Below are 13,702 nucleotides of genomic sequence, written 5' to 3' on the forward strand. Positions count from 1 at the left end.
CATAACATAGGGCTTCCCTGGTGGCTCAGAGGTTAAAGCTTCTGCCTCCAATGCGGGAGACCTGGGTTCGATCCCTGGGTCGGGAAGATCCCCTGGAGAAGGAAACGGTAACCCACTCCAGTATTCTTGCCTGGAGAATCCCATGGACGGAGAAGCCTGGTAGGCTACAGTCCACGGGGTCGCATAGAGTCGGACACGACTGAGCGACGGAACGGAATGGACGGAACATAACATATAATGTTAGTGACATATAAACCTCCTTACTGTTTGTATTTTATTGAGAAAGAATCCCCACTGACAGATGTCATGAGGCAGGGCTGGGTCATGCTAGGCCAGATTATGACAACTGAGGTTTATGACGAAGGAAAACTGTGCAAACATCCAAGGGATGCACAGATACCATGAATGAGAAATGAGAAGGCACAAGCCTGGCTTCAAGCTATCTTATTAGTTCCAATTCTGAGTCACATGTGTTTCGTGTGGTTTTTTTTGGGGGGGGCGGGTAAAAATTCGCGCCAGTCTCTGTGGTTTACGTCAGTGCTTTACAAACTTTAAAGTGAATATGAATCACCCCGGAAATGGTTCAGTGGATTGGGGAGGGGAGAGGCAAAGTCTAACTTTTTTTTTCTTTAAGACAAGCTATCAGGGGATGCCAAAGCTGCTGGTCCATAAACTACAATTTGAACAGCAATACCTTCTAATTAAAACTACCAATCTAGACTTCCCTGGTGGTCCAGTGGTTAAGAATCTGCCCACCAATGCAGGCGACAAGGGTTTGATCCCTGGTCTGGGAAGATTCCATATGCCACGGGGCAACTAAGCCCGTGCACCGCAACTACTGAGCCCAGGCTCCACAAAAAGAGAAGCCTCTGCAATGAGAAGCCCACGCATGGCAACTAGAGAGCAGCCCCCCTCACCACAAATAGAAAAAGCCTACATACAGCAACAAAGGCCCAGAGCAGCCAAAAATAAATAAAGTACCAACCTAAGGCAACCTAAAATTAATCAAAGAGGAGCTGTGGGTTTATTCACTGCCTTGAATTCTATTTCCATACACATAAGACCTGCTATGGACTGTGTGTGCACCAGATTGTAAAATGACTTTAAATCTGGGAAAACGAAAATACACACAGGTGGTCTCTGTCCAGAACCAAAACCTTAACAACCAGCCCTGGTATCTTGGAATGTTTACATGAACTTTTGACCCCGCCCCTCTCAAAGTACACCACTCATAGGTTGCTGATGGCCATAATTACTCCAAAAGATTTATGAACGCAACAACTTTTAGAAACATCCATCCCAAGGCAAGCATTTCCCCAACTGTTGTAAACAGCCATCAAAACAGATCTGCAAATCTGAACGCAAGCTGTTTTCTGGGATGGATCTTGCAAAACCAACCACCACCATGACTGCTTTTAGATCCAAAATAGTTTTTAAGAATTTCTTTTGGTAAATTATAAAAGTTAGATCCTTATTTCATACCACGCACTAAAAGACTGCAGATGAATACAAATCAAACTATAAACCTATTGGAGTATACAGGTGAATATTATTTGATCTGAGGTCAGGTAGGGCCTTTCTAGAAAGAAAAGAAGCTCAAACAGGAAAGACAGATAAAATTACAATTAAAAAAAAAAAAACCCACCAAAAACAACATTTAAAAACAAAAGTGAGGAAAAGGAATACCACAAAGCAAAGAGCTAGTAAAAAGTCATTAAATATAAGAAAAGCACTAAAACCCAAATAGGGTCTGGGAGGCAAGAATACAGATGCTAACAGATCAGACTACAGCAGGCACAGCCAAGAGACTCAAAATAATCGCTGGGTTGTGTATGTGAAGAAAATATTAAAACTATTTTCTTAACTGGCCTTTTAAAAAGGATCTTCTATCTGGGACTATGTTTTATAACTTACATATATTAGAACAATTCTCCATGTATGAATATGTATATTTGGAGAATGAATTTTTTTTTCCATATTGGGGTATGAGATCAAAAGTTTGGAAACCATACAGAAGAATAAATATTAATAAGCTTATTTAAAAATTCAGCCTTTCTACCAAACAAAAAAATGGAAAGATAAAATGAAACTCTTTTTCCATGAAATTAGCTGTTTTTTCAATCTGAGTGCTTGCTGTTGATCAGGATGTCCCTCAAGCCCTGCCAAAGAAAATATAAATGGGCAAAATCTTTCTGAAAAGCGGTTTGGAAAAAATGTGTCACAAGGCTTAAAGATATTAATACCTTTGATCGGAGTTTGCCAGACTTAGCAAACTGCATGAAACACACTTATTAAAAAATATTGTTTATCTAAAATTCCAACAGAACATTCTGCATTTTATCTGTTAAGCCTACTTTAACTATTATTCTACTTTCATGAGTCCATCTGAAGAAAATATTTAGAGATAAATATTTCTAGACAAAGTCTCTACAGTAATGCCACGTTATCAGTGAAAGATTAAAAAATATCTCAATTCAATAGTAGAGGAATGGCTACATAAATTCAGGCACATCTGTGCAAGGTAAATATACATAGTCACTGCAAATCATGTATTGATGCTGCTGCTACTGCTGCTAAGTCGCTTCAGTCGTGTCCGACTGTGCAACCCCATAGACGGCAGCCGACCAGGCTCCGCCATCCCTGGGATTCTCCAGGCAAGAACACTGGAGTGGGTTGCCATTTCCTTCTCCAATAAGTGAAAAGTGAAAGTGAAGTTGCTTAGTCATGTCCGACTAGTAGCAACCCCATGGACTGCAGCCCACCAGGCTCCTCTGTCCATGCGATTTTCTAGGCAAGAGTACTGGAGTGGCTTGCCATTGCCTTCTCCGCATGTATTGATAGTCTGTCTTTATCCTGCTTCATGCATATATTCACAAGTTTTGCTGAAAAAATGTTCAGTGTTTCCTGCCCTGCACTGGCTAGAAATGGTATATATTATACATGTGCACCATCTCACCTTTCTAAAGTTTAATAAGCTCTGAGTTCTAAAATGCATCTAGACCCAAGGATTTCAGGCTGATGAATTATGAACCTATATCATTTTCTTGAGGCTTCATAAAATTTTCTGTAAACACTGCAGCCTGAGTCAGTACTAGCAGGACTGCAAGGAGGGATAGATTGCCCATGCCAGGAGTGAAGTGAGCTAGAGAGTCGCAGTCGCACAAAGAGGTGAGCAGCAGATGGTCAGCCATGACAGGGCAGAAGCCAGGATCAGCATCATAAAGCAAACACAGTAACAGCCAGAGCGTGCCTCTCTAGGGAGGCAAAGGGGATCCTCTGCTGGGGAAAAAGAGGACTAACCTACCTAAGCCATTCCCTGGCAATTTCCAACCTAGTTAAAAGAGCATGTGGAGGGCTTCCCCAGTAGTCCGGTGCACGGGTTTGATCCCTGGTCTGGCAAGATCCTACGTGCTGCAGGGCAACTAAGCCTGTGAGCCACAACTACTGAGCCCTCACTCTGGAACCTTCAAGATGAAACTATTGATCCCACATGCTCTGGAGCCTGTGCTCCACAAGAGAAGCCACTGCAATGAGAAACCCCCACACACAACTAGAGAGTAGCCCTAGCCACACCCCACCCCGCCACAACTAGAGAAAGCCCACATGCACCAACACAGCCAAAAATAAAGAAGCAAATAAATAAAAAGAGCCCGTGGAGAAGCAGGTGGGGGCTTCTATCAGTCTGAGAGGACCACCAAGAACCATCTTCATGCAGGGGAGGCATAAGAAGCTTGTCTGCAAACCAGAACTGTAACAGGCCCACCCAAGACCCACCCAGGAGCCTTCACCTTCTTCTGTGGGCAATCTCGGTTACTGCTGTAACAAACTCAGTGACTTGCAATGACACAAATTCATTATCTTACATTTCTGGAGGTCAGAAGTCTGAAATGGTTCTTACTGGGCTAAAGTCAAGCTGTGGGTAAGACTGCTTTCCTTTCTGGAGGAGAGGCCAGTTTTCCAGCTCCTGGTGGCTGCCTGTGTTCCCTGGTTCTTGGCCCTTCCACCTTCAAAGCCAGCAGTGTTCGGGGGGTGGGGGCGTGAGTCCTTTGCCCATCGCATCACTCCAACACTGACTCTTCTGCCTCCCCTTCCTCTTACAAGGACACCAGTGATTACACTGGGCCAGCCTGGATAACTCAGGCCACTCTTCCCACTTTAAATTCAGCTGATTAGCAACCTTAATTCCACCTGATTCCTTCCCTTCCACCATGTATGGAAACTTATTCACAGGTTCTGGCAATCAGGATGTAAGCATCCTCAGAAGATCGTTATTCTCCCTACCACACTGGCATGGGCATGTTACAGAACCCTAGGTTGACAGCCTACGTAATGAAAATATTGAACAACACATATCACGAACATGATAAAGAATTCATCAGTGTTCAGAGGAAGGCATGCAGATGTGACTATCGACAGACTCCTGAAGAGGAGGAGCTGGACACCTCGGATAAACCTGATGGCATTCCACGGGCTCCATGACTGTGCTCCCCCACCCAGGCCATGGGCCTACTCACCGAGCTCTCTTTGAACCACTCCTTTATGTAGGCAGCTGTGGGGCCCGGGATCTGGCTCAGAAGGGCTGCCCTCTCCTGAGGATGCTCCAGCATCTCCAAGGCCAGCCTCAAGTCCTCGACGAGATGGAGCACTGGGAAGGGGTTCATGTAGGAGGCTGGGGAGGCCGGTCTGGGCTCACAGGTACCATCGCTAATATCTGCCCCTGTTTTAGTTCCTGGAACGAGAGAGAGGTGGGAACCTGGGTGAGAATGGTGGATGCCATGGGCAAGGAACTGGTAAAGAGCAAAGTTAGTGGAAGGGAAGAGGAGAGGGGCGGATCGGAAGACTAGATGACCACTTCTGTCTTGCAGAATCACTTACAAAGTGAATTTTGCAAAAATCATCTTTCATCCTGGGTTGTGCATGAGAGAGGAGATGACTGGCTGGGGGAAGTTCACATGCTCGGACAGGTGGGAGGGCACAGCTAGACCTTACCTGCAACCAAGTACTTGTGTGCCGAAACAGTGAGATGCCAGTCCCCAGCTGTGAGATGAATAAATGTGTCTTCTTTGAACTTAAAGTGGTAAACTGTATGCACAGAGAGCTGTACATCCTTGTGTGTGCATCCCACCCCCATCACCCCAAGGTGGATCCTCACTCTGGGCTGGTCTAGTGACTTTCTCTGATCAATAGGATGCAGAGGAAGTGATGCTGTGTGGGATCTGGTGAGGAGGAGTGAACCAAAATCTTTCTAGATCTTCCCAGTTGGGCGATTCTATATCCTCTGATACACTCACACCTTTGACTTGTATTTAACACTTGTGTATCCATATTTCATCTCCTTCATAGACTGTGAAGTCTCTGAAGGCAGAGCCCCTATCATCATTGGCTGACACAGTTATCATGCCCCTGCCCAATAGACTGTGAGGGGGAACTGGCTGAATGTGTACATATGCTTGGATGAATCGCTAAGAGGAAGAATGCCTGGATTTCCACAGAGATATGGGATACTGGGTCAGCTTTTTCTAAATTGGTATGTCCCAAATAGGACTGTGCTTGCCTTTCTAAACCCCACCATTAAAAAAGAAGAAGAAAAAAAGTCTTCTTTGCATAGATGGTGATATATTTTCTAAACCAAAACTGGGGCAACAGAGTCTAACAAAGGATTTCTGTGCTTCTTTCAATCAGTTAAGAAATATTTTAGAAAATATGGTTCGTGGTGGAATTTCCAGGGCATTTGAACTGTTTATAAAGCCAACAGAATAAAATATTTGAAATCAGGACTCTTGCTGGAAAATGTGGGCTGTAGGGCCACCACATCCACGGTTACACTGCAGGCCTGTCGTCTAATTCCAGGTTCCTCTACTCTTTTCAAAGCCAACTTCCTACTTGCCATGGCAGTCTTTGGAATGAGAAATCCACACAGAAGGAAACAATTACTTTTAGATTGCTGGTTTGCTTTCTGAAAGTGCAGGTTAGAGGGAATTGTGGATCACAATCCACAAACAAGTCCATGGCTCTGGGGAGCTAGGAGACGGCCCCGTTACCCCCACTCTGATGTGTGCTCAGCACTTTCTGGCTTCTACAAATCCAATTAAGAGTTGCCTAGGAAAGGTCACAGTCAAAAACTTCAAGAAAGAAAATGGACAGAAGTAGAGCAAGACATCAATCTCTAAATATATGCTAAGTCATGCCTCTCCATCCTGAACACACTCCAACACATACACACACACACACACTTACAAATGTAGGATAAGTCAGGCCAGAAGTATGTGGGAAGACTGAGATTTTCACTCACTTTCTATCAGGGAGGCCTTGGACAAGTCCCTTCCGTTCTGTGGGTCACTCCCTGCCCCCCACCCAAAGCCTTGGGATTTTTTCTTACTATTCAAATACTGTATGTGTGTGTAAAGGTGTACGAGTGCAGGTGTATCTGTGTCCATTTTTGCATGTAATGTGTACATACATGCTGCTAAGTCACTTCAGTCGTGTCCGACTCTGTGTGACCCCATAGACGGCAGCCCACCAGGCTCCCCCGTCCCTGGGATTCTCCAGGCAAGAACACTGGAGTGGGTTGCCATTTCCTTCTCCAATGTGTGAAAATGAAAAGTGAAAGTGAAGTCGCTCAGTCATGTCTGACTCGTAGCGACCCCATGGACTGCAGCCAACCAGGCTCCTCCATCCATGGGATTTTCTAGGCAAGAGAACTGGAGTGGCTTGCCATTGCCTTCTCCAGTGTACATACATAAAAGACTTTAATTTCTATTTCTTTACAATTTATATCAATACATAGGCTCAGAAAATGGTGCAAAATGATGAAACTCCTTAGGCCTAGCACTAGCAAAGGTAACAATTACCCAGAAGACTCAATTCCACATGCCACACAGATTCTCTACAGCCAACTGACTGCTACGGAAAAACTGCAATCACAGAGGGAAACACACAAAAACAGGACTATCAGATGCAACGAATAAGAAAATGCATACCCTCATACCTGGGTTTAAGAAAACAATACAGAAGTGACAATAACAGAAGGCAAGATGATGACCCCTAAAACGCCTCTCAGAAAACAGCAGCTCACCTCCTGTTCAAGCCCTAACAGAGTTTCTCTTTGGGGGCAACTCTCAATTACTTTATCTTGAACAAGAAAGCATTCTTTGGAGAAGACAGGTTAACACAAAGGGGCTTCAGTTTTATATACATACTGAAATCCTCTACAGATGCCAGAGTCCCGCCTCCAGGGTTCCAGTTTGATTGGTTTAAGGCTGATCTGGGATAACAGAAAGCTCCCCAGGTGATTCCAGTGTGCAGTTTAAGTGGAAACCATTGACTAGCAAATCAAATTAATCAATGCCAAGTTTTGATGTTTAGAGAGGACACTCCTGAGAATTTTTATCTGAAGCACATTAAAACCAAAATTTAATACAGATTCAGTAATTGTTAGGGGGAGATGAAACAACCTAAAATGCAATTTTATCGAAAGCCTTTCAATGGTCATGTTCAAAAGCAACTAAGTATGTGTAGCAGTTATTAGGATTATTCAGAAATTTTTTGGATCTCCTCCACTTAAGCTCATACTGGGACAACACTTTTGCCCCTTGAAGCTACTCACAGCCACATGACTTCCTCTGACCGATAAATATGAAAAGTGACATTGTCACTTCTAGAAGAAGGTCTTTAGGAACAGGAACACAATTCCTTTTATCTCTTTCACTTGCTCCGGCCTCGGCAATGGTGGGAACTGAGTCTACTCATGTTGCAAAGAGGTGATGACATAAACCACAGCTCTAAGCAGACCCGAGGCAGTGGGGGAGCCTGTGGAATAAGCTCTTTCAAGGCAACTGACACTGTGGGACTGTTTGTCACTGCAGCATGATGACTTACCCTGTCTTCATTTACATGGTATATGTCACAGAATTCAGAAATACATACATACAAACAAGGTAAGCTTTTTACAAATGATCTTTATCATACAAATGGGGTTCTTCGACACGAGATGAAATAATTGATGAGAGCCTTGTATGTGAATTTTCAAAGTGCTACAACTTAAAGGTAAAAATATGGACTCGAAAACTCTGCACATCAAAAGCGTGCTGCATGTTGGTAGCTCCAGCACTTCCTGGGAGTGTGGTGCAAACGCAGACTCTCAGGCCCCACCTCTGCATTTTATCGACATCCCCAAATGCTCTTCAACTGCTCTGGGATGCTACATTTTTATTCAGAAACTAGCTCTTATAATGACAGAAATAGTATGTTCGGATAAAGGTAACATGCTTGAATTAAAGTATTATTTAAAATGTGCTGGCGAGACAAAAAAAATTCGTAATTTTTTACAAATCAGTGCCTGTAAATACACATGTGACTAAATCAATATTATGAGTACTTGTCTATTTGGGAATATATTTGGACATATGTTTTACCTAAAGGAAAGTAAAAAAGGAAGATGTAGAAACTTTAATGAAAGGACAAGAAAGCATGAGAAAAGAACAGGAATATTTGAAAAAGAACCAACTGGAAACCCAAACACAAAGAATACAGTTACTCAGGTTAGAAAATTAAGTGCATAGGTTAAACAACAGATAAAAGAATTACTAGAATGGAAGGAGGAAGAAGCTATTGAAGCAGAGGCAACAGTGAAAGAGAAAATGGTTATGGGATTATCACCAATAAAATCTTCATTCGGGCTTCCCTGGTGGCTCGGTGGTAGTGAATGTGCCTGCGAAAGCAGGAGACCCAGGTTCCATCCCTGATCCAAGAAGACCCCACATGCTGCAGAGCAACTAAGCCACAAAAATTGAGCCTGTGCTCTAGAGTCTGGGAGCCACAACTACTGAGCACGCATGCTGCAATTATTGAAGCGCCCTAGAGCCTGTGGTCTGCAACAAGAGAAGCCACTACAATGGGAAGCCCATGTAACATTACTAGAGAAAAGCCTTCGCAGCAAGAAAGACCCAGAACAGCCAAAAATAAATAAATAACATTTAAAGAAAAAAATCTTCAGTCTTCTCAGTTTAAAGACACACACCGAGTCCCCAAAGGGATACATTAAAACAAATCCTAGCAACAACACAGTGAAACTGAAGAACAAAGATAAAAGAAATTTAAAAGCAACCAGAGATAAAAGATATTCTACCATCAGACTGTCGAAGACTTCTCATCAGCAATAAGTCCTGATGACCACAAAATATCCTCAGGTAGCTACCAACCTATAATCTGTACAAGATAAACTACCACTCAAGATTTAAGAATAAAATAAGGACATTTCTCACATAAATGACACATGCAATTTATTACTGGTAGAGTATTTCTGAAGGGAGTTTAAAAGATCTACTTCATGAAGCAGGAAAAATTGCACCAACTAAAAAGGAGGGGGATAAAAGAATCAACTCTGTCAGAGAAGTTGTTTAAATTGTTCATTAAACAAAATAAATACTGTCAGTTTAAAAAACACACATAGCAGGGGAGAGGGGCAGCTCCGAAGAGTGGCTGAACCCAGGGCCTGTTTCCCCAGGGCCAGCTGCAGCCGCCCCCTGTCTCTCTTCCAAGGCGAGCAGAGGAAAGACCGTGTGAGAACACAGTTAGAAGAAAACAGTCCAAAAGCAGTTAGGGAGGTCTTACCAGAAATCAATCCTGTTGGCACCCTGATCTCAGATTTTTCGGCCTCCGGAACTATTTTCCATTTCTTCTTGATGCTCTTCAGCGGTATACAGTATGACAAAATGCATATGGCAGGAGTATTTATAGAGAGCTGTTACTCAGGCGGAGCCTTTGAAATAGAGGGGAGCTGCAGCTTCACCCTCAAGACACAGATCTGCAGCCCCTTGGGCACCATCAGACACCTCTACTGAAGACCCAGAATGGAGACCACTGGACCACATGTCCTGTACATTCTCTAACAACTACTTAGACCTAAGGCCTTTATTCTTTGAGAGCTAAGACTAGTTTATGAAATATGGGATGATGAAAAAAACTTGGATTTTGAGATCCAGTGGACCTAGTATTTTTTCCTAATTGTGCTTTCCAGTTAATCTTTCTATGCCTCAATTTTCTGTCTGTAAAGAAGGGATAGCAACACTGTGTATCTTTCACAAATTTCATAAAGACTAGGTCAAATAATGCACTATGATATCTGATAAAAAATAAATGTTCAGTGACTAGTAATAAATAGCACAATACTCGGGGGACTATAAATAAAGATGATACCAGAAGACAAAACTATGGAAGACGGGGCACTGATGGGAATTAAAGCATTCTAAGACTCACGTACTACTGAAGAGAAAGACAGAATTATTATTCTATAAAGATATTTGTATTTCACCTTTGTGGTAAGGAAAATGCTAAAAATGTAAGGATGAGCATTAAAAATACAGAAATAGATGTCTGACTTCCTAACAGAGATATAAAAACAACTTGATCAGTACAACAGAGGACAGCAAGGCAAAACCAAAAACAAGTTAAAAAAAAAAAAAGAAATAAAAACATAACATAGAGAAATAAGCACATACCTATCTATATACTCCCCTTCAAGGATCACAGTCTTGTCACGGCAAAGGGGCTTGGGTAACTGAATGACCCTATGAGCATGCTTGCAGCCACCCAAGACAGATGGGTCATAGTGAAGAGTTCTGACAAAACACGGTTCACTGGAGGAAGGAACGCAACCCATCCCAGTGTTCTTGCCTAAAGAATCCCATGGACAGTATGAAAAGGCAAAAAGATATGACACCAGGAGATGAATCCCCTAGATTGGGAGGTTCCAGGATATTCCCTGGTGGCTCAGATGGTAAAGAATCCACCTGCAGTGCAGGAGACCCAGGTTCGATACTTGAGTCAGGAAGATTGCCTGGAGAAGGGAATGGCTACCGACTCCAGTATTCTTGCCTGGAGAATTCCATGGACAGAGGAGCCTGGTGAGCTATAGAGTCCATGGGGTTGCAAAGAGTTAACACTGGGGAAGACTGGAGGGCAATTACTAATAGCTCCAGAAAGAATGAAACCACTGGGCCAAAGTGGAAACGATGCTCAGCTGTGGATATGTCTAGAGTACAGTGTTGAAAGTAATGTTGTAAAGGACAATGTTGCATAGGAAGATGCTCAGCTGTGGATATGTCTAGAGTACAGTGTTGAAAGTAATGTTGTAAAGGACAATATTGCATAGGAACCTGAAAAGTCAGGTCCATGAATCAAGGTAAATTGGATGTAGTCAAGCAGGAGATGGCAAGATTGAACATCAACATCTTAGGAGTCAGTGAATTAGGAATGGATGAATTTAATTGAGATGACCATTATATCTACTACTGTGGAGAAGAATCCCTTAGAAGAAATGGAATAGCCCTCATAGTCAACAAGAGAGTCTGAAATTCAGTACTTGGATCCAACCTCAAAAACGACAGGATGATCTTGGTTCGTTTTCAAGGCTCACCATCTAACATCACAGTAATCCAAGTCTATGCCCCAACCAATGATCCCCAAGAAGCTGAAACTGACTGGTTCTATGAAGACTCACAAGACCTTCTAGAAGTAATATCAAAAAAAAAAAAAAGATGACCATTTCATCATAGGGGATTGGAATGCAAAAGTAGGAAGTCAAAAATACCTGGAATAACAGACAAGTTTGGCCTTGAAGTACAAAATAAAGCAGGGCAAAAGCTAACAGAGTTTGTCAATAGAATACACTGGTCAGAGCAAACACCCTCTTCTAACAACACAAGAGATGACTCTACAGGTGGATATCATCAAATCAGTTCAATTCAGTTCAGTCGCTCAGTCATGTCCAACTCTTTGTGACCACCTAGACTGCAGCAAGCCAGGCTTCCCGGTCTATCACCAGCTTGTGGAGCTTGCTCAAACTCATGTCCATCTAGTCGGTGATGCCATCCAATCATCTCATCCTCTGTCATTCCCTTCTTCTCCTGCCTTCAAGTCTTTCCCAGCATTAGGGTCTTTTCCAATGAGTCAGTTCTTCACATCAGGTGGCCAAAGTATTGGAGCTTCAGATTAAGCATCAGTCCTCCCATTGAGTATTCAGGACTGATATCCTGTAGGACTTACTGATTGGATCTCCTTGCAGTCCAAGGGATTCTCAAGAGTCTTCGCCAGCACCATCAGTTCTTTAGCACTCAGCTTTCTTTATGGTCCAAACCTCACATCCATACAGGACTACTGGAAAAACCATAGCTTTGACTAGATGAACCTTTGTTGGCAAATTAATGTATCTGCTTTTTCATATGCTGTCTAGGTGAGTCATAGCTTTTCTTCCAAGGAGCAAGTGTCTTTTAATTTCACGGCTGCAGTCACCATCTGCAGTGATTTTGGAGCCCAAGAAAATAACGTATGTCGCTGTTTCCATTGTTTCCCCATCTATTTGCCATGAAGTGATGAGACCGATACCATGATCATATCACCAAATGGTCAATACCAAAATTAGATGGATTATATTATTTGCAACCAAAGATGGAGAAGCTCATCTTTTGCTGATATAGTCAGCAAAAACAAGACTTGGAACTGACTGGCTCAGACCATGAGCTCCTTGTAGAAAAATTCAGGTTTAAATTGAACAAAATAGGGAAATCCACTAGGCCATTCAGGTATGGCCTAAATCAAATTCATTATCATTATATAGTTGAAGTAAGAAATAGATTCAAGGGGTTAGATCTGGTAGACAGAGTGCCTGAAGAAATGTGGATGGAGGTTTATAACACTGTACAGGAGGCAGTAACCAAAACCAGCCCAAAGAAAAAGAAATTCAAGATGGCAAAGTGGTTGTCTGAGAAGGCTTTAGAAACACCTGAAGAAAGAAGATAAGGGAAAGAAAAAGGGTCTTAGTGACCCTGATTACCATAATGGTATGGTCACGCACCTAGAGCTGGACATCCTGAAGTGTAAAGTGGGCCTTCAGTTCAGTTCAGTCACTCAGTCGTGTCCAACTCTTTGTGATCCCATGAATCACAGCACGCCAGGCCTCCCTGTCCAACACCAACTCCCGGAGTTCACTCAAACTCATGTCCATCGAGTTGGTGATGACATCCAGCCATCTCATCCTCTGTCGTCCCCGTCTCCTCCCGCCCCCAATCCCTCCCAGCATCACAGTCTTTTGGAAATATTAATAAGAACAAAGCTAGTGAAGGTGACAGAATTCCAGCTCAAATATTTAAAATTCTAAAAGATGATGCTGTGAAAGTGCTGTACTCAATATGCCAGCAAATCTGGAAAACTCAGCAGAGGCCACAGGACTGGAAAAGGTCAGTTTTCATTCCAATCCCAAAGAAAGGCAATGCCAAAGAATGCTCAAACTGCCGCACAACTGCACTCATCTCACACGCTAGTAAAGTTATGCTCAAAATTCTCCAAGCCAGCCTTCAACAGTACATGAACCATGAATTCCATATGTTCAAGTTGGATTTAGAAAAGGCAGAGAAACAAGAGATCAAATTGCCAACATCCGCTTGATTATCAAAAAATCAAGAGAGCTCCAAAAAAACATCTACTTTTGCTTTATTGACTACACCAAGGCCTTTGACTGTGTGGATCACAACAAACTGTGGAAAATTCTTCAAGAGATGGGAATACCAGACCACCTGACCTGCCTCCTGAGAAATCTATATGCAGGTCAAGAAGCAACACTTAGAACTGGACATGGAACAATAGACTGGTTCCAAATTGGGAAAGGAGTACGTCAAGGCTGTATATTGCCACTCTGCTTATTTAA

At 42.8% G+C, this 13,702-nt stretch overlaps 1 protein-coding gene across 11 annotated transcripts in view; it reads right to left on the reverse strand.

The window, feature by feature from the left end:
• The window catches only part of PPFIBP2 (PPFIB scaffold protein 2), a 167,664-nt gene that overhangs the window by 106,067 nt on the left and 47,895 nt on the right, over positions 1-13,702 (reverse strand). For all 11 annotated transcript variants that reach the window (XM_055423442.2, XM_055423446.2, XM_055423445.2 and 8 more), the window contains one exon: positions 4,515-4,729. In XM_055423442.2, the coding sequence (XP_055279417.1) occupies positions 4,515-4,729 (215 nt within the window). The remainder of the gene's footprint in view (positions 1-4,514; positions 4,730-13,702) is intronic.

Source organism: Moschus berezovskii, chromosome 14, assembly GCF_049115385.1.
Source record: "Moschus berezovskii isolate FMDL1 chromosome 14, NW_MosBer_1.0, whole genome shotgun sequence".
In the NCBI taxonomy this organism is placed as follows: Eukaryota; Metazoa; Chordata; class Mammalia; order Artiodactyla; family Moschidae; genus Moschus; species Moschus berezovskii.